This window comes from Quercus suber, unplaced genomic scaffold, assembly GCF_002906115.3.
Source record: "Quercus suber isolate HL8 unplaced genomic scaffold, Cork oak 2.0 scaffold_423, whole genome shotgun sequence".
Classification (NCBI taxonomy): Eukaryota; Viridiplantae; Streptophyta; class Magnoliopsida; order Fagales; family Fagaceae; genus Quercus; species Quercus suber.
In genome coordinates, this window is record NW_027069874.1 from 461,729 (window position 1) to 480,540 (window position 18,812).

Here is an 18,812-nt window from a genome sequence, read left to right on the forward strand (position 1 = left end):
CGTGTGGCATGTAGAACGACGTCGTTAGTCTTTTCTCTGTTTCTCTGAAAGGAGACTTGTGGAAACAACACCGTTATCTGCTCTGTTAACACCACTATCTCAATGGTAATTGTTAAGTAATGGGAAGTGCTTAGACAATTTTGTATGGTCTCAAGGGAAAAGGTAAGTAATTTGAAATTGAAAAATTCAAGCACATAATAATCCCTAGAAAGCTCTGAAACTTTGGCTCACCTCAAAAGGGCTCTAAGGGGCATTATCTACATGCAAAATCATGATATAAAGGTAACAATGAATCAAAAGATAACATTTACTTCTCTTTTTTTTTTTAACGTTCTAACCAATGTAAATCTGTAGAATTCACGTTGAACACATAATTGATACTAGGCGAGAAAAATCTACCAAAGAAGGACATATATCAGAAGCAGACTGCATTCGGCTATAATGCAAGATAAGTTTTCTTTTATTAACAGTCAAAAATTGGGCAGCAAGCCCTAGCGGTCCAGCTGCAGCAATCTTGGTGACCTGATTTTTCCATTGAAATGCTGCAACGACATGAAAACTTTCACTAGATTAGATCAAGTATGCATATTATGCCCCATGCATTGACCCCCTACTTTCACTGCATACATAACAGTTATGTATCATTGTTGTAATCAAGACCTAAATTGTAAAGGTGTGTACCTCTTCAAAGATAATGTTACAATAAAAACTCAAATTAAGAAGAATACCCATTTTCTTGTTGAGAACTAATCATCTTAGAACAGAGTAAACTGCTCTTGTCACAAAAGAGTTGTTCATAAAGATTCTCTAGTCCCACACAGGGAAATGGTCCTAACAACACAAAAGGGACCAATATCTTACACACCAAAACAAAACTATACAACTAACTCTAGCTATGCATAGCAATGGACCAGGGAGCTAATTGCATGACCAGCATAGAGACAGCAGAACAGTTAAAACCAAGACATACATCGGGCATATTACAAGTTTCAGACAACAAATTTTTGACATTGCACAGAGCTTAGTCGAGGCTTAATTGAGTATTTCTGCAGAATTTATTCCCCATTTGTGACAGAGAAGCTTAGTGAAGTTACTGTCAATAAAATAATAGAAGATTCAATGTCGGTTGCTTAACTGACTTACAGAAAATATAAATAGGAACCAAGGGATTCCACTTGAGTGTGTGTCATAAGCACCAAGAGTGAGTAGAGTGGTGTGAAAAAAAAGTTTGAAGGAAAAGTCTTCTATTGTCAGCAGGTGTCTACAGAAGTGAGGTTTGTGAAGGATATTTATGTAAGTTGATGTGTGTCTTGTAAAAGGTCAAGTGGTGGAGAAGTGCAAAGGCAAAAATAAAGTTGCCGTGTGTGTCTAAGTGAGTTGTGTCTTGCAAAGTGTATTGTCATATTGTCAATATTTTGAAATAAAAGTTTTCTTTTAATATCTTTAGCATGTGTTGTCCTCTGTTTTGTTCAGCCATTTGGTATCAGAGCTTCCGCTAGCTCAACAGGCAATCCAGATTCTTCTAGCAAAATTGCAGGCAAAGGATAAGTGGTCTTTGCTCTCAATGCAGCCCCTACAGAATACACATAAAGTATCACCAGTATATCCCCATTTAGCTAGCCTGTCTCTAATTGTTAAATTGTTTTTTATTGCCAACCATCCTACGAAAGTATGTCTAGGAATAGCTGGCTGAAACCAAAGAAACTTCCACCAATCCACCTCCAACTCTTTTACTCAAATTTCATTATAGGTGGCAGCACAAGAGTAGCAGCCAGAGCTTGTTATTGTCCACTTCGCTGTGTCTTTATATTGAGATTCACAAGATGTAGCTGACTTTGGCAGGCTTCCAAATCCAAACTTTGTCCCTCAAAACAAACTACTTTTAAAATTTTATAAATAGGAACAATTTTTGTCCTGTGCCCTTAGAGCATCCACAGTAGTGGAGCTAAAAATTTAGCTTTTTAGCTCCACCAAAAATTACTTTATCTATTATACCTACACACATGCTGCAGCAGTGGATTTATTTTAGCTTTCAACATAATAAAATAATATAAACATCACAATAAAATAAAATATCTACTACAATAAAATAAAATATCTACTACAATAAATAACAATCACAACCACCTGTAACCGTCACCGCCACCGCTACAGCTGCCGCCCCGCCGCCGCCATCGACTCTTCCACCACCGCCACCGCCGCCGCTGCCACACGATAGCAAATAATCGTCTAGTGCTAACAAGTAATTTTTTTAACCCCAAATTATACTTAATACATTTTTTTTTTACTAAAACAATTTTTCAATCATCATGATAGCCTATTATCGTCTCAATTGTCTGGAAGTAATCTTGGAACAATGTGAACTATAAAATGCAAGAACTTTATAAAAAAACATATAAAATAAAACACATATTATAACAAGAACAATGTAGTCCATACATTACACACGTACATAACTCAAACCAAATTACAATAAAACTCACACACTCGCACAAATTCCTATGACTCATGCTTCTCAACATACAAAAAAGAAAGTTCCTACGACTCGCCTTGCAATTGCCATAAATGTTCAATGAGGTCCGACTGGAGTTGAAAATGAATTTTTCGGTCTCTAATGCGTCCATGCCTCTCAATGTATGACATAAATCCATCACTTTGTTCACGTAACACTTGCAGAGGAGGATTATCCACTCCATCAATTTGTTCATAATCCAAGTCTATCACTTCATTATCATCCCGCTCATCTTCAACAATCATGTTATGGAGAATTATACACGCTTTCATGATTTTTTGGAGTGTTTCAAGATGGAAAAATCGTGCAGGTCCACGGACAATTGCAAAACGTGCTTGAAGCACTCCAAATGCACGCTCAACATCCTTCCTACACGCCTCTTGGGCTGTTGCAAATAATTTATACTTATGTCCTTGTGGAGCTGGGATTGTTTTAACAAATGTTGCCCACTTTGGATATATGCCATCAGCAAGGTAATATCCCATTGTGTAGTCATGACCATTGATTGAGTAATGTACTGCAGGAGCACGTCCTTCAGCAAGTTCATTAAATACATGAGACCGCTCTAACACATTAATGTCATTATTTGACCCAGGTAACCCAAAAAATGCATGCCATATCCAAAGATCATATGATGCTACTGCCTCCAAAATAATAGTAGGTTCACGAATATGACCACAATATTGACCTTTCCATGCAGATGGACAATTTTTCCACTTCCAATGCATGCAATCAATTGAACCTAACATACCTGGAAAACCTCGGCGTTCTCCATGAGCTAACAGTCTAGCAATGTCTTCATTGTTTGGTTTTCTCAAGTATTCCTCAGAAAAAACATCAATTACCGCAGTAACAAATTTTTTCAAACTTTCTAATGCAGTAGTTTCTCCAATTCGCACATATTCATCTATCAAATCACCCGATACTCCATATGCAAGCATTCTAAGTGCAGCAGTTATCTTTTGTAATGAAGATAAACCAAGTTTGTTGGCACTATTTCTTTTTTGAACAAAGTAAGAGTCATGAGCTTCTACCTTAGATTGAATACGGAGAAAAAGAGAACGCTTCATCCGAAACCTCCTACGAAATAAAGCAGGTGGATATACTGGTGTGGGAGCAAAATAATCCAGAAAAAGCCTCTCATGCCCCGCCAAATGATTACGTTGGATAGAACGTCGACGTTTAGGTTGTGATGTTTCCATAACAAATTCTTCGATGATCTCATCTTCATCTGAGTCATCAAAAAGAAACTTGCGAACCAAATAGTTATCCATGGATGCAACCTTCAAGACAATTGGAAAACAATTATTACTATAAATGCAAGATTAAAGCCAAGTGATATAAGCCACAACAAAATGAATATAACCAATTCACGCACAAGTCACAACATAAACACAATTTTGTGCTTACTCTCAAGCATTAAGTAAAATAAGAATGTTCAATGAATAGAAATAATTGGATCAAAGACACTGATAGTGGCTGTAACAGCAAGATATATAATTGTTTCATTTTTCAGTCTACAAAGAATTATATCAATGCCTATCACAAGACCAAATGGAACTTAACAAAAGAAAAAAGAGATTGCACTTCAAAGTCTTTGTTAAATTGCACTTCAAGTCACAACACAAATACATACATCTAGTTTAAGATTAAAGTCAAGTGACATAAGCCACTATTGAATACATAAAGTTACTACCAAAATACATAAAGGCCTACATAAGCCACTACAAAATACATTAAAGCCTAAATTACATCCAAAATACATTAAAGCCTACAAAATACATTAAAGCCTAAACCCATTAATTACGTGATCTTCGTTTTGCCATGATTTCCTCTTGGAGTTGTTCATAAAAAGCTTTTTGCGCTTCGGTCAAGCCACTTGTATCTTTCATCATGATTCTCTCCTCCTCTAACCTTTCCGTCATCTCAAATTTTTTCTTCTCAATCATGATTTTTTCCCTCTCAATCTTAAGTTTTTCATCATTTTTTTCCTTCTCAACCACAAGTTTTTCTTTCTCAATAAACATTTTCTCCTCTTCCAATCGAGTTACATCCTCAATCAATTTCAATTTCTTGTTCAAATATTCCCCTACATCTTTTCCGGTGGCTTTGTTCTTTCGAATGGCCTTTTCCGCCTTCTTACCAATAGGTCTCTCAAAATTAGAAGAGTCACCAAGTCCGGACCCACAATCCCCTTCGCCAATAAATATTGACTCTGGAGTTAAAGGCACAGATGATCTTGATTTAGCATTGCTAGGATCGGCAAACTTTGGTTGGTCCTTTAACATGAGCCAACAATGGTCAAGAAGAAAAAGTTTCTCGTGCTTCTCTACAAACAAAGCCTTTGCATCTTTAATCTAAAAAATTAAAAGAAACATAACATAATTAATATCTTCAAACTATTGGAGAATGGACATGTTAACACTATTGCAATATAATTTATACCTCATCTTCTTCGGTTGTACCACTTTGATGAAGTGCATTAACTTGAGCCATACACCCAGCAAACTTATTTACCCTTTCACTAATTGTTCCCCAACGACTTAGTAAAGAGACAACAGTACGTGTAGTACCGGATGTATTGTACTTCTGGAAATACTCCCAAACTTTTTTACGAAATGTATGTTGTGTTTGTTCATTACTATCTACGGCATCAACACTAGTATTGAGCCATGCTGCCACTAAGAGTTTATCTTCCTCTACACTAAAGTTAGAGCCTCGTTTTCCTTTTGCAGAAGAGGCATTTTCAACTTGAGGTTGAGGTGGAGGTGGAGAATCAGAAACTGACAAAGGAGTATTTTGAGCCGTTCCCAAAAATTGCGAGTCAATTTCTATATCCCCATTCATAATACCCGTAAAATATGATAGGTCTGTACGTAACTCAGTGTCTCTACGTGACCCCATAAAATTAGAAAAAAAAAATGTAAACTCCCCCTGCACACAGAAAATTCCCAAACTTACATTTATATCAAAACTTAAAATACTTAGAATTATAAAGAAGATGGCTCTGCAGGCAATATTCACAAAGTAGTCACATTCTCTATACATATATACCCGAAACACCAAGTTATTTACCCCCAGGTTAGTTGTCGTAACAATGACCTATACCAATACATAAATCATGCTTTCATTAGCTAATGTGATATTAGAACTAAAATTAAAAGTCATATAAAAGAACTACACCTTCATGTCAAAGCAATAATCAAGCATAATTTAAGATGAAATAAAAATTGCATAGTAGAAATAACATTAGAAATTTAATACCATCACCTAACTGGGAAGAATTAATTAAAAAAAAAAAAGTTTTCTTCTAGTGAAATGATGTTTCTTTCATTTTTCACCCTCTTATGACAAACGTAATTTTAGAAAAATGAAACTCGCTTTTAATAAATTCCCCTTAATTAGATACCCTATCCCTATGCTTAACAATAGATCATGATTATGCATATCAAAACTCAAAATTTCCCTGCACACAGAAAATTCCCAAACTTACATATCCAACAAAATCCAATGTCCAATTAGATGTGCAACAGGACATATCCAATTAAAATTCCCAAACTTACATGATCATGCTCTGTTTCTAGTTTTGTGCAACAGGACATATCCAACAAAATCCACCCAAATCAGAGAACACCATTTTACCAAATCCATATCACAAAATCCATAATCATCATCATCATCAATGAGAAACAGAGCACTTACCAAATCCATATCACAAACATTAATCATCATCATCATATCACAAAATCCATATCACAAACATTAATCATCATCATCATCACTCACACTTACCAAACCATAATCATCATCAATCTACCAAAATAATGTACCAAAATCACCAAGCCAATAATCCAAAACAACAACAAAAAATCATATATCAAAAATAAAAAATAGAGACATCCAGTGGACCAAATCAAAAACCCAAAGTGGATTGGCAGATTGGCGGATCGGCAGAAGATTATACCCAAATCAAAAAACCCAAAGCATCCACATGAAGAACAAAGACTGACCTGAAACGGATTGGTGGAAGAGAAGTGCGTCGAGGCAGATCGGCGGCGACGTTGACGATGGTTGGGCCGGCGACATTGACAGAGTGAGCTTGAGAGGCTTGAGATGAGAGATGACAGTGAAATAGAGTGAGTGAATGAGAGTGAATGAAAACAAGTGAAGCTTGATAAAATGAAAACCGGATTTGATAAAATGAAAACAAAAAAGATAAGAAAAGAAAAAGGAGGCAAGTTGTACCGGAGTGAGGTGGACGGAAGCTTGAAGCTTGAGGTGGACGGTTGAAGCTTGAAGCTTGAGGTGGACGGTTGAGGTGGACGGAAGCTTGAGGTGTACCGGAGTGAGCTTGAGGTGGACCGGCCGGCGAATGAGAGGAGAGACGACAGTGAGCTTGAGAGGAGACCAGCAACGAGAGAGAGAGGGGCTAAGTGTTTGAGAGGGGCTGAGTGTTTGAGAGTGGCTGTGTTTGTGCAGAGAGTGGCTGAGTGAAATGAATAAAAAATATGAGATGTAGACCGGCTGGGATTAAAATATTTTTTTTTTTTTTAGCTCCAAGCTACAGTGCACATCTATTTTTAGATGTGCACTGTAGCAATTCATCTATAAATTTTAAGTTTACCTCCACTGCTGCATGAGGTTTTTTGTGTTTGTGGAGCTAAATTTTAGCATTTTAGTATTTTAACTCCACTGTTGTGGATGCTCTTATACAGTACTTATCAAGTTTTGGATTAAACTGTAAAGGTGTATTTCAAAGATAATTTTACAATAAAAACTCAAATTAAGAAGAATACCCCTTTTTTTTTTAGAACTAATCATATTAGAACAGAGTGAATTAGATAGAACTACAGTGTTTCACTGCTCTTGTAGCAAAAGAGTTGTTGATGGAAGTTCTCAAGTCCCTAAAGTTAAAAGCACCTTGCCAAGGGTCATCATTCCTACTCGAAAGAAGAAAAACACTGAAAATGAGTTCTAACCCAATGGTGCGTCGTAAATTTACCAATTAAAAAGAGAGAAGAAATGGAAAACATCATTACTCAATTGTCATAAAACCATTGTCTTCCAATGGTCAAACACTCTAAAAATTCTCAACTTTTGCATAATCCATATTCAACCAAAAAAAAAAAAAAAGTAGTTGTGTGAAAAGCACAATAAGCAATAAAAATCAATTCCTGAGGTGTTGTGAGACCTGTAAATCACACAACTCAACTAAACAAAACCACATCCTAGCTGAGAGAGAGAGAGAGAGAGAGAGATTTATCTTGTGTAAAATGGTCTCTTTTACTGGCCTCAGGATTGGCTGTGTATATCTTGTGTAAAATGGTCTCTTTTACTGGCCTCAGGATTGGCTGTGTACACAGAGATACCAACAAGACCACAAATTGAGAGATTTACCTTCTGGGTTCGTTTTTTTCTCTCTGTTTTCTCGCTAACCAAACAAGGAATGAGAGTATTTACAATTTCAAGGGCAGCGAATGTGATGATTGATTTTCTATTTTTCTTTCTTTTCTTATGTTTTATTTAATTGGGCTGAATTTAAAGTTGGGTTGGGCTATGAGTGAAAGTATAATGTCCCAGATTTAGCCCAATTATGTCTTGACCTTAAATGGATGGTATTGGCCCACACTATTTCCTAATACTAGCTTGTAAAACAGCACAAGGGGATGCAAAAAAAAAACTTTATTTTACATCTTCAAACACCATTTTATCTATTTTACAATCTCATTTTACAACTCACTCAATATCTCAATTTCTAATTTTACATACAACCCACTGAAATAATATAAACTACCCTATCAAATAATAATATAAATATAAAATAAGTGAGACAAAGTAAAAGAGAGAGTGAGAGGAAAAAAAATTGAATAAAATATATCATTTTAGTTTACAAACTCTTGAACAGTAAGTTCTAAGAGCACTAGCATTAAGGGGTGTAAACACCCTCCAGTTTCTATTTTATAACGCAAGATACCACAAACCCACTCCATCTGGGTTTGTAAACTTAAAAAATTTTGCAACCTATGAACAGTAAGGTTACATATATGCAATGCAACCTTACTATTCATAGGTTGTAAAGAAAAAAAAATTATTTTAATCTTGTGGTTGTGTGTGAAGAGAAACAGAGTGGGAGGAAAAAGAGAGAGAATAATACTTTTTATTATTTTATTAGGTAGTTTATATTATTTTATTGTGTTGTATGTTAAAAAAAAAAGGGGATGTAAGGTGAGTTGTAAAATAGATTGGTAAAATAGATAAAGTAGTATTTGAGGATGCAAATTTTTTTTTTTTTTTTTTTGGCATCCCTGGATGCTAGTGCTCTAAATATAAGAACTTATTGTTTACAGTTTGCAAAACATTTTAGGTATACATCTCCGGATAGAGCTCTTTTTTAGATGGTCAATGGCTATTTTAGCAACTGAGGGGCTTTTACACCCCCAATGCTAATGCTCTAAGTCATGCTTGCATATACATACATACATGGGATCTACTTACAAATAAGAATAATTAAATGCATATTAAAATTTTACCAAATTTATATAAATATTTGTATATTTTGAAAATATAAAATACAGTATTTACTAATAAAATAAATATAAATTTATTTAAAATAAATAAAAAATATATTTGAATTTTTAATTGTAATATTCTCAGTTTTAGTTTGTTTAACTACTATTTGTATAATAATATAATATTATAAGAAATTCACCCTTTAGTGGATTACTTTAAGAAAGTGTAAAAGACTCAGAGCAGTAGGTCCATTTTTTGCCTCCTACATTCTTTAGATTATTGTTTATAGATTGCTATTGACCGATCAATTGACGGAGGAAATACTTNTTAGATCATTTCTTTTTCCCCAAAGCAATGTCACAATTTGTCTCTCATCTTTTCTTTTCTTTTCTTTCTTTTTTCCCCTGCACGTCTTTGGCCATAGATGTGATAACTTGTGAAGCAAAATACATCTATGGGACTCTCTGCTCCTATGCCCCTAGCATAGTTAGAAACTCCATTAAGTGTGTTTTGTAATGTAATATATGCCTTTCTCCAAGATTAGCTTATCTTAGACATTTATGTCAGGTTGAAGTTGCTGCTTTGTCTACTTGAGAAGAAAAACAAGTTCAATATAGAGATAAGGTACTCATTTGTTTCTGATGCCTTTCATTGGGTCTACACCAAAAGAGTTTATTATTCCGTTTTATTTATTCTTAGTAGGAGAAAGAGACTATTTTGTATGGCAAAATTTATTCTACTTGTCTCATTTAGAAATTATCAGAAACACCATGATGATGATTTCGTCTTCCTTGCATCTTTTGCCTTATTGTATCATTTATCATTACATTTAAAATTCTTCCTTAATCAATTTAGAAACTAAATCCAAATAATTCTAAGCATATAGCTTGGCCATTTGGCTTAATGAATTTATCTGACATCTCTTTTCCTTGAGGAAGCTGAGGTTGTGGGCATTGAGTCGCATAGAGACAAATTGATAAACTAGCTGGTAGAAGAACCATCTAATTGCACTATGATTTCAGTGGTTGGCATTGGTGGTGTTGGCAAGACCACTCTTGTGAAGAAAGTGTATGACAACAAGAAAGTGGTAGCACACTTTAATTGTCGTGCTTGGATCACTGTGTCTCAATCATACAAGAAGGAAGACCTACTCAGGGACATGATAAAGCAGTTCTATAAGACAAGAAAGGATTTTGTTCCTAAAGAAATTGACAAAATGGAAGAGATAAATCTTATTACAGAATTAAGGCAATATTTGCATGAGCAAAGATATGTAATTGTTGCTGATGATTTATGGGATACAGATTTTTTAGAATATTTAAATTTGTCTTACCTAATAATGACAAAGGTAGTGGAATTGTAATCACAACTCAAAATGAGGATGTTGCTCCCTCTCACAATGAATCTTCACCTTGTTATGTGCACAAGCAACTACCTCTACCGTCAGATAAAGCTCTGGAATTGTTCTACAAGAAGGTGTTCCAACATGAAGAGGACAATTGTCCACATGAACTAGTTGAGCTGTCATGCAAAATAGTTGAGAAATGTGAAGGTTTACCACTTGCAATTGTGGTTATAGGTGGCCTTTTGTCAAGCAAGGACAAGGTTGTCTCTGAGTGGTGTAAATTGCATGATAGTCTTAGTTTGGAATTAGACACTAATTTACGTCTAAGAAGTATCCCTAAAATTCTATCTCTTAGTTATCATGCTTTACCCTACTACCTTAAAGCTTGTTTCCTATATTTAGGTATGTTTCCAGAGGATTACCCCATAGTTTGTGCAAGACTAATTCGGCTTTGGATAGCTGAGGGTTTTGTAAAAGAAAAACAAGGAATAACATTGGAAGAACTTGCACAAGGCCACTTGAACCAACTCATTCATAGAAGCTTGGTTCAAGTGGCAAAGTTTGATGAAGTTGGCAAAAAAAGATTTTGCCGAGTTCATGATATGTTACGTGAGGTCATTCTTTCAAGATCAGAGAAGTTGAATTTTTGCTTAGTCTCAATTTAGAATTACACAAGTTTTGACAAAATTGCTCAACGTCTCTCAATTATGAACAATGTAAATACTCCATTGCAGAGAATTTCTAATTCCCAAACGCGTTCTGTTCTTATTTTTTGGGTAGATGAAGTACCCAATTCTTTTTTTATTACTTGTTTTGCAAATTTCAAGCTCATGAGAACAATGGATTTTGAAGGTGCTCCAATTGATTACATTCCTAAACAAGTTGGAGACCTATTACATCTAAGATATTTAAGCCTTAAAGATACAAAAGTGAAAACGCTTCCTAAGTCGATAGGTAAACTGCACTACCTAGAGACTTTGGATTTGAAACGTTCCCTTGTGTCTGAACTACCAGCGGAGATCAGTATGCTCCATAAGTTACGGTATCTTGCGGCGTACATTGAACACTATGATGTAGAATACAATATTGACTACAAACAAGCAGTAAAGATACCCAGTGGCATTGGGTGTTTAAAATCCTTACAAAAGCTTTCTAAGATTGAAGCCAACGACGATGCCCTTATAACAGAATTGGGGAGTTTAGGACAGTTGAGGAAGTTGCAGATCGCTAAATTGAAGAGAGAAAATGGGATAGCTTTGTGCACCGTGCTAGAGACAATGAGCCACCTTCAGTCATTGAGAATCATGGCAACAAGTGAGGAAGAAGTTCTTGAATTACAATCAATGTCTTTTCCTCCACCCCTCTTACAAAATCTTGCCCTATCTGGGCGGCTAGAAAAGTTTCCGAAATGGATTCTGAAACTCAACAGTATAGCTCGAATTCTTTTAAGATGGTCAAAATTAATGGAAGATCCATTAATGGTCCTTCAAGCTCTCCCTAATTTGATGGATCTTGAGCTTCTTGATGGATACAGAGGTGAGCAATTACATATTGAGAGAGGAGGCTTCCAGAAACTCAAGCGTCTAGGGATTTATAATTTTGGAGGATTGAATATGTTGATAATAGATGAAGGTGCCCTGCCTCTTCTTGGAAAGCTCAGAATTGGAGAATGCCCACAGCTGAATGAGGTGCCCTCTGGCATCCACCATTTGAAAAGCCTCAAAAAACTGTCTTTTGAAGAAATGCCGACTGAATTCGTTCTTAGTCTGCAACCAGATGAAGGCCTGATTTTGGAAAAGTCAAGCATATTCCCTTTGTCATTTTTTGGTATAGGACTCATGGAAACTACTACGAAAGCTACAAGCTTGGCGATTCAGAATTGTTGAAGCGTCTACAAAGTTGATTCGTGGAGGACCAAAGTGCCCACACCACTTTCAGAAAATTACAAGTACATCCCCACCCAATTTTCCGTTAGACTATTACATATATTGTAAATTACAAAAGTCTCTCACACAAACAATTACAGCCATCATTTTGTGTTACCAAACAGCTTCAACCCAGTATCTTTTAGCTTGTGATAGAGATAAGATAACCATAAAATATTACGTTACAAAGAAAGATCAAAAACATCGTTTCTGTTTGGTATCACAATGAAAATTTTAGATAAAAGAAAACAGCCCAAATAGTTACTGTAATCTTTCAATCTTCCCTGTTTTTTCCTCTTTCTTATACTACTACTATTTCTAACTAAACTGTTTCTATTGTACCAATTAGCTTGAAACTAATAAATAATTTTACAAATATCATTGTGAGTAGAATGGAGTAATAATTGGACAACAAACATTACACAAATTTCTGAATTTGTAGAAAATTCTTTTACTAATGTTATAATTCACATTACCAAGTTTTTATTGTTATAGGAAAGACATTTGAGCTATCAAGTTTTACTTGCTTGCAAATTACTGTTGGTAAGCCTGCATTTCCCCCTTTCACATATTATATACTATTTTCCTTTTACATTTTATATTAAATTTTATTTATTATTGATATTGCTATTGTTCTTACTGTCAAGCTTCAAATGCCCATGTTTCAAGGATTTCCAAGTGCTCAACCAACCAGAACATCAGTAGTTGTTTCTACCCTGCTTTGCTGCCTTTGTTATTGTGTTGTTGTAATTATGTTATCTTTTCGGTATAAAAGCATTTGAACCTCGTGAACTCATGCTGCTCAAAGAATGATGTTTTAGTTGAATTGTATTTGTTGTCGTTAGAGTGGTTTAAGCAGGCCAAGTGTTTCATTGGTATGCTCAAATGTAATGGTTTTGACATGGCTAAAAAATCTATATAATGAAATTTGAGTATAATTTGTGAAAGAATAAACTATATGTAAATGTGTATGACATCTGACCTATCAAAAAACATATGTATGCATCTTCTTTATTCATGCAAAGAAAAAACAAAACAGAAAACTGTTATGAACAAGGTTCTTTGTTTGGATTGGGAGTGTCCTCTACTCCCTTTAAAGACTAAGATGTTGTATCTGGTGTGGTGCCACCATTTCTGTTTAGTGTTGTTTTTGCTGTTGTTGTGTTGCTTCCTAGTTCATTGCGGGTTCTGTTTTATGTTTGGTTAAGTGTTTGTTGTGTTGATTCTGTTCTTGCTTCTTATTTTGAACCTCTTGTATTGTGATTCTTGTTTAAATAAATCTAACTCACCCATCAAAATAAACACATACTCTAAAATTTTGCCATATTCACTGTTCATAATGATAAAAACTTTAGTCCACATCTAATCAATAAACTCAATACAAGTTCAATTAGTATCAAACACTACGGATTCAGATATAATGTGTCTCCCAAAGGGCCTTAATATCTTACAACCTGATTTTTGGCAACGAAATCAAAATCTTACATTCCAAATCCTGGAGTCTAATAAACTATATCTTCCTTGTTTCTTTCTCAAAACTTGTCAATGGATGAGTTCATAAATTAGCTTGTCGTTACCACTGCAGGGTCCTACTTGGAATTTAATTTTTATCCTTACCAAAAAAGTGAAATTTAATGTTGTTGTGCTGAAATTTACATGATGCAGTGAACATCTTGACAGCTAACAGTGTCTTTGTTAATTTCTAATCCAGGTTGTATTCTTTCATTAGGTATTTACCAAATGACCAAATTTTGGATGTTTTCCTTTGTTCCAATATATATATATATATATATATATATATATATAACATTATAATATTATTAAGTAACAATCAGATTTTCTTTCAAGAAACACATCAAAATTAATTGAAAGAAATTTGTAGGTGAGTACATACTCATGGTAAAAATAGGAGAACATGAATATAAAACCACTATGCCACTATTTTAATCCCCATGTTAAATAGAGGGCTACTGAGCTTGGAGTGAGTCACTGATAGTCCCTAATTTAACAACCAACGCAGAGAGGTTGGAAATTGAAACCAATGGGACTAGGGATGGCAATTTTTGCCTGATCCGCGGGTACCCAGCCCGACCCGACCCTAATGGGCCGGATTTTACCCGGTCCGATTAGGAATAGGGTCAAGTATTGGGTTTTAAAAAAAAAAAAAAACTCGAAGCGGGTTCAGGTCGGGTTCAGGTTTTATCAAAAAAACCTGAGACCCGGCCCGAAACCCGACCCGGTTAAAACCCGGTAAACTAAAATTACAAAAATACCCTAACCATATATATTCATATATTCTAACCCCAATCCCTCATTTTTCACTCTTCAGCAGCCTCACTCTTCTCTCCCAATCCAATTGGCTGCTCTCACTCACCTCACATCACTCTACTCTCCCCAACCTCTAATCTCTGTCACCACCAGCCATCACGTGCACAGGATCAGGTTGTTTTCTCTCTTTCTCTCAATATCAGCTCACACGGTCTCACTCACTCGCTTTCAAGCAATGCCGCCCAAGCAGCGCCGCCTAAGATCTCAGCCTCTCACCGCTATTCCAAGCATTCACCAACGCCGATCTGTTCTCACTCACTCTCAATCTCATCGCTAGCCCAAGTTCTCAACGCCAATCTGTTCTCTACTTCTCTTAGTTTTTTTTTTAATGTTTTTTTTTTGTTTTAATATGAGTCTCTGAGAATATGAGATGTTTGATTGTTTGTTTCAATTTTTTTTGTTTAAATATGAGTCTCTGAGAATATGAGATTAAACTCCAAAGACTCTATCTCTCTCAAAAACTCTGAGAAATTCTGAGTCTTCTAGAAATCTCTGGGCCATTTAGCATTGTAGAAGACAAAGAGCCTTTCCACGGCATCATTTCGTCGTCTCAGTCTGTTACTCTCACAATTTTTTTTGCTTAAAAAGCGTTTGGAGAAAACAATTAGGGTTCTAGAAATGAGAGAACTTGTTCTAAGGTAACAATGATGGATGTTTGTGCTCTGCTTGGTTGATATGAAAATGTGATGAAAGAGAGAGAAAATGAGCTGTTAAATATGAGTTTGACGTGGTTTTTTTTTTTCCCCCCAGTTTCTTTTTACTAGGCTAAGGTTTTGATTGTTGGTGCATTGTTTGGATGCTAAGAAAATGTATTAGAATAAGAAAAGAAACGGAAAAGCTTCAATTCTTTTTTTTTTTTTTTTTTTTTGTTGGGCCACGAATTGGGCCCAAGCTCTTAACGGGGCCCGCGGGACCCGCGGGGCCCGGTGGGGACAGATCCGGGCCCCGGGAAAAAAACCCGCTCAGTAAATGGGCCAGGTCCGGGCCACGGGTCTTGGCCCGCAGGTCTGGTATGGGTATGAAAAAACCCGATCCGAACCCAACCCGTTGCCATTCCTAAATGGGACCTCCAGAGTGCAAATCGGAATTATGTTGGTGTTGACACGTAGTTCATTATGTGCATGAAACAATCAGTACTTGACTGTCCCTGCATACCTGCCTTCATTACTGTATTTCTATAATAATGTTTTTGTTTCTCTGTATGAAGCATATGAACCTCTTGGGAACATGATATGCAAAAGGGTGATGTTTTAGTTAAATTTTTATTAGTTTGAGGTGTTGATTTCATTGCTAGTGTCGCCTTCAAAAATCACATATCTGGGTTTTTGTAAAGAGTTGCGGGAGCTTCAATATATAGAGGTATTACAAGAAACTTGGAACTCTGCTTAAATACAATATCCATTATAATCTCAACTACACACTACCGCAGAAACTAAATCATGATGGATTGCAGCATCAAAATTCACTTTGGCCCAAAGTGATTAAGGTGGAATCTAGCAGCTGATTTTATCTGATGTGAGCATCTTAATTTTTCAATGCTAACTGAAGCTTTTGTTTACAAGCTGGGCAGCATCTCTAGGGTCAGGGGTTAGATTTTCAAACAAGATTTTGGTTTCTGATCCACCACATTCTATCAAAAGAGATTGCTGCAAAGCATAAATTTCTCTTCTTGTAACTGTAAGGCGCGTATTGTTTCTAGAGGGACTATTACTAGTGATAACTTCCAATCATTCTTTCATCTTCTCTTCTTGTAACTGTAAGGCCCCTGACTACCATCACCATCATAATAATCACTGGGTGGTAATCCAGACCCACCATCATTGAGTTGTCGCCAAATTCCTTCCCTTAAATTTCAATTCACCATTATATACCATTTGAAATATCGAATCTCACAGAATTTTAAAAGGAAACCAAAAGTCAATCTGGATTTATATGTATCTAACCGCTCCATATATAAACCCGTAAAAAGGTTTACACAAATTAGGAAATACAATGCTTTAATTAATCGATTGACAATAGATGTTGGTTGTCAAGAACAGGACAAATTATGAATCAGTTCATCATCTTATGCCGCAATGATAGGTTTGATGTTATCTGAAGCTCAGCCTAATGATCTGGTGATTGTCCCAGCCCAAAGCAGGGATAAGCTTCAACTCTCAAACGGGCAGTCCTTTGATGGATTGGATAGGTCCTGGGGCATTTCTAGAGATTGGGTCCGAGGATGAGGGACAAGTGGTGATTCCACTTTCCCTTTATCGATCAACGGAGAGCCTCACAGATTTCACAGGCTCAGAGGATGATCCTGAGGGTGAGTTGTGGGGAAATTTAATAAATAAATTACTTAAAAAAATAAAATAAAAAATAAAAAAAGCTCATCTGGCATTTGTTAAACTGAAAAGGGAAACACAACCACCATTTGATGGATCCCACAAAGGATCCTTGAAGCAACATTTATACCAAGGAGCCGAGAAAAAGAACTATGACGAATACCAAGATTCCGTTTTAGAAAATAAAAAAGCAGAAAAGGAGACAACTTTGAAAGTTGGACTGAATGAATTCAGAGCAACCAATGATACAGGGTATTTCTATGCCACTGCAGACAAGCTACTTACACCCACCAATGAGATGCAGTTCTGGGTCTGGCCAGCCAAAGCAATTCCTCTAATACAGTAATTGTTGTAGTCTTGCGTGTAACAGTTTGAGTTTGCTCAGCATAGCATTTTGCATTTGCATTCTTCAGAAGAAACTAAATAGGAAGAGACAGGTTTTAACCCCAAAAAACGAACAATATTAAGAAGCAATAGAATCCCTTGTTTTCTAACCTCAAATTCCATGCATGTACCATAACTTCATTTATGAAAAGAATTGACTTTATGTGTTTGTAGACGCATGTACCATAACTTCATTTATAATCTGAATACATTTATCAGGATTTTCTGACTGTTGTTCTATCCTTTTCATTAGAGGGTGATGCATAACATAACCAGATTGCAAAAAAAATGAAGCAGTAGCATAATCCTAAAGTCACAGATAAGCTCTACCATTGAAAGTATTAAGAGACGACGTTCAGAAAATTTCCAAATCAGCTCTTTAGTAACTGATTCTAAGACAACTCCTAAGTGAGACTGAAATTGAAAAACTCAAGCACATGATAATCCCTAGAAAGCTCTGAAACTTTGGCTCAACTCAAAAGGGCTTTAAAGGGCATTACCTTCATGCAAAAGGCCAAAGTATCACTGTGCATGTTAGGAAAAGCCAAATCATGATATAAAGAATCAAAGATAACACTTACTGTCCACTTTTTTCACATTCTAACAAATGTAAGATATGTAGAATTTACGTCGAACGCATAATTGATACTAGACGAGAAAAAATCTACCAAGAATATGACGGTGTTCTGCTATAAAGCAAGATACGTCCTCTTTTATTAATAGTCAAAAATTGGGCACCAAGCCCTAGCGGTCCAGCTTCAGCAAGCTTAGTGACCTCATTTTTCCATTGAAGTTCTGAAACAACATACAAATTTTCACTAGATTAATTAGATCCAGTATGCATATTGTAAAACATGAAGGAAGTTCTTTCTTTAAAAAAAAAAAAAGGAATTTTGAAAGAGTAAAAATTTCCTGCCCAAATAATGACACCAAAAGGAATGATGAAATAAATCATAAATGAAACATATGTATTATATATCTCTCTCTATCTCTATCTCTCACTCTCTAATCTTCATCTTCATAATTATGTCAAATAATGCAGGGGGCTAAAAGCATGAATTCCTTAAAAAGTGATAATCAAGTAAACCACCACACTTAATTAGGATTCAACTTGATTTGGTCCGAATGAGAACTTGGATCAAATTAAGCTAGAGGTTGTACCTGCTATCATATTTCATAGTCATTTGTTATATCATCTTTGGGTTTAAAAACCAAAAAAATAAATAAATAAGAGGCCTCTATTTTGCAGTTTCAATTTGCACCTTTAGCAACCAACGACTGCATAATAAATCATGTACTTAAATAGCTAGATTACATGAAGTTAGTCATCATGTATACCTAGTGGCAACTGAGGCAAGCAACAGCATTTGCAGTCAAAATCAGCATCTTGATTGTTGTGGAACAGCAACCTGAAAAAATAGCAGTATGCCAGAGCATAATTTACAAGAAACAAATAAAATTTATCGAGTAAATAAAGAGTT

At 35.6% G+C, this 18,812-nt stretch overlaps 4 protein-coding genes across 4 annotated transcripts; 2 read left to right on the forward strand and 2 right to left on the reverse strand.

The window, feature by feature from the left end:
- Nucleotides 1-2,396: 2,396 nt before the first annotated feature.
- LOC112032427 (uncharacterized) lies at nt 2,397-6,987 on the reverse strand. The gene is made up of 2 exons (XM_065761637.1): nt 6,758-6,987; nt 2,397-3,795 (listed from the first exon to the last, which is right to left on the reverse strand). Exon 2 carries the CDS (start codon nt 3,784-3,786, stop codon nt 2,539-2,541), a length of 1,248 nt encoding a protein of 415 aa, XP_065617709.1. The 5' UTR covers nt 3,787-3,795; nt 6,758-6,987; the 3' UTR covers nt 2,397-2,538.
- LOC136062524 (glutathione S-transferase T3-like) lies at nt 4,094-5,502 on the reverse strand. The gene is made up of 2 exons (XM_065761638.1): nt 4,958-5,502; nt 4,094-4,869 (listed from the first exon to the last, which is right to left on the reverse strand). The coding sequence occupies exons 1-2, from the start codon at nt 5,414-5,416 to the stop codon at nt 4,312-4,314; spliced, it is 1,017 nt and encodes a 338-aa protein (XP_065617710.1). The 5' UTR covers nt 5,417-5,502; the 3' UTR covers nt 4,094-4,311.
- Nucleotides 6,988-10,034: 3,047 nt separating the features above from the next.
- Nucleotides 10,035-11,032, forward strand: LOC136062521 (disease resistance protein PIK6-NP-like). Its single transcript, XM_065761631.1, has 2 exons — nt 10,035-10,270; nt 10,327-11,032. Exons 1-2 carry the CDS (start codon nt 10,035-10,037, stop codon nt 11,030-11,032), a joined length of 942 nt encoding a protein of 313 aa, XP_065617703.1.
- A 174-nt stretch (nt 11,033-11,206) lies between these two features.
- On the forward strand, nt 11,207-12,253 carry LOC111983121 (disease resistance protein RPM1). The gene has a single exon (XM_024014778.2). It carries the CDS (start codon nt 11,207-11,209, stop codon nt 12,251-12,253), a length of 1,047 nt encoding a protein of 348 aa, XP_023870546.2.
- Nucleotides 12,254-18,812: the final 6,559 nt, after the last annotated feature.